This window comes from Acyrthosiphon pisum, chromosome A1 (assembly GCF_005508785.2).
Source record: "Acyrthosiphon pisum isolate AL4f chromosome A1, pea_aphid_22Mar2018_4r6ur, whole genome shotgun sequence".
NCBI lineage: Eukaryota > Metazoa > Arthropoda > Insecta > Hemiptera > Aphididae > Acyrthosiphon > Acyrthosiphon pisum.
The window spans coordinates 48,750,833-48,753,661 of record NC_042494.1 but is presented as its reverse complement, the minus strand read 5'-3'; the positions used below and the strand labels follow the sequence as shown (position 1 = coordinate 48,753,661).

The 2,829-nt window shown below is 28.1% G+C and overlaps 1 protein-coding gene across 1 annotated transcript in view; it reads left to right on the top strand.

Moving 5' to 3' along the window:
* LOC100571201 (kelch-like protein 2) overlaps nt 1–706 on the top strand; it is a 10,407-nt gene extending 9,701 nt beyond the window's left edge. Inside the window, exon 9 of the mRNA XM_008183561.3 lies at nt 660–706. Within this exon, the coding sequence (XP_008181783.1) occupies nt 660–706 (47 nt within the window). The remainder of the gene's footprint in view (nt 1–659) is intronic.
* Nucleotides 707–2,829: the final 2,123 nt, after the last annotated feature.

Sequence of the window (2,829 nt, the reverse complement as noted above, 5' to 3'; positions counted from 1 at the left end):
CTATAAAAACTACCAAAAGCTGTAGTAAAAATTAAACATAATTCCTGAAGTTTGATTGTAATTTCGAAAAAAGGGTTGAATTTGTAAGCTCCTAGACTATGCTTTGTAAGAACCACATCTTTGACATAAAACCAAAAAGCCCAAAATAAATACAAATGTAATGCAATTATTTCATGAGATTTTTTAAAAAAATATCCAAATTTTATGTCCTTAGTTACTGAAATTACTTGAAAGCCTAGTTACTTTGCCAAAGAATTCATACATAGGTACACATAAAAAATTAAAATCGGACATTAGTATGTGTAATTTACCACCGCTTATTGGTCTAAAACGTACGAAAAATACGTGTGATGCGATAAAAGAAATTTAATTGGACAAAACAAACTATAAGTCTTTGCATTGCTTTCCATTGAACAAGATAAAATATAAAAATCGATAAATTATGAAGAAATTATAAATTCCATTGCTCAAAAAAAAATGTTTTAATATAAAATTAATAACTTCTTCTTACTTTAATTACTATATATTATATAATTATATAAATATATTGTTGTTGTATGTACCTAATTAGTTATCATTTTATAATTTGTAAATAATTTTGTGTTATCATATTATAATAAAAAAAGGATGGGATTAACCTAATATTATTATTATTTTAGATTCCGAATTGGAACTTATGTCTTTAGGATTAAATACCTTAGATTGATTTGAATTGCTTATAGTTTATATTATTTTATTTTGAATGATTATATTGTAATTTCACTATTACTTTCTTATACTGTTTATAATCTATTTTATTTATTTTTTTTTCTCTTATGTTATGTTCTTGATATGTTTATTTAATATTGTAATTGCATGAACTCTCACCTCCAGCACAGCCTTTGGCTTTGGAGGTGATCCAACAAAAAAAATTTGTCAATTAGGAATTTAACTTGTATATAATGTTTGTTGGAGAATTAATAAATATTATTATTATTATTATTATTATAATTTCATTAAAAAAAAAATATATATATATACTATTTTTATGTTATTCAGTATTTCAATTTCAGTATGTTTATTTTTATTTATTCAACATATATAAATGAAAGTTGGATCGTTTATTTTGTGATCATTGTACAGATTTTAACTAAAAAATTAAATTATAGTTACGTAATAACTTTTTTTTAAAGAATAAATATCTAAACTGACATAATATCAATAAAGAGCTGTCATTTGGATCATTTAAAACCATAAGTTTAATTTAAAACTGAAATAACCTATGATCAATATATAAAAATTATTATATTCCCGGGAAATTCCCGATGTTGGGAAACTATACTATCGGGAATTTGCCATCACTAGCCGCAACACCTAGCGCTTGCACTGGTGCAGTACCTAATCTTTCAGAAGTTAAATCGTATAACTACACTTATTAAAAATTACAAAAGTCGGAACAATTAACATGGGTATGCGGTACCGATGTAGCCGTGTAGGTTTATTTTGGAAGAAATCAGCCGAAATCAAATACTTAATCAGTTTACTCATAATATGTTATAAGTATTATGTAACAAACATAATATACTGATACCGTACTTCTCTTCACTAAAATAAGTTAAGTCTGAACAGTACGATAAAAAAAAAAAGTACGGTATCAGTATGTTTGTTAATTAGGTGATATCGCACGGCAAAAGGCGTAAAGTCACGAAAATGTATAAATTATTTTGAGTTAGTAATTCCTAAAAATTTTAAATATAAGATTTTAAAATGTAATGCAAGATTCTATATATATTTTTCTACTTGTATCAAAAAAAAAATGTCTACAAGAAAGTCAAATTAAATATTAATGAGCGTTTCAAGTTCAAAATTTTCCAAGATTGAATATTCACTCGATTCCTCATTACTCATTAGCGATTTTGTTATTTTCTTTTAATTCATAAACGAAAAACTGTAGATACATAACAATTTCACTGAATATTTATATTTTCATTTTGGAACTTTGTTATACATTACCGAACACCCTTTTTTTTGCAATTTTTTTTTTCTTTAGACTTATGTAGTTAACTATACTGAAAACGATGGTGAAGTCAGAATTTTGCGGTCGGGCTTAGTTTCGAAGTTATAGCTTTATGAAGCTCGCTATTTTATTATTTTTGCGCTTTCGCGCGTCACTAGTTAACCTATTAGGTACGAATATTAATTTTTTATTTCGAAATCTTTGTACTTCAACGAGTTAAGAACGACGGTGCAATCAAAATTAGATAGCCAGACTTCGTTTTAAAGTTATATGCTCAGGCAGTTTCGAATTCTAAGTTTTTACGCATACGCTCAACGCTCTATAGAAGCTCCCTACGCCTAACGGCTCCGGTCGCCAAACTTAAGGTCCTGCGGACCTCTCGCTGGATGGGGGCTCGCCCCCTAAACCCCCCGGGGCTTAAATAGCAAACCTGTGTGGGAGGGGGGAGGCGAACCTATGCTATAACTATATAGCCCCTACCAATAAACGCCACCTGTGGCGCTAGAATCACCCGCCTAATTTCGTTGGCCGCACTATAGTATCCGTGGTTCATATTGACATAATATTATATTCCGATTGTTAAATATTATATTATGGCAACATGCAGTGTTGGGTAAATTACTTTTAAAATGTAATGGAATTACGTTACTCGTTACTTCATATATTTTTATTTAAATTACATTTGCGTTACCTAAAATTATTTTTATCACGTTACGTTACTTTTTTTTTTTAATCTCTGATAACAGTTATAATTTTTTTTTGAACCATATTCAATTTATAATATGATATATTTTACAATATATTTCAGACCTACTACCTAGTAATACCTAGTG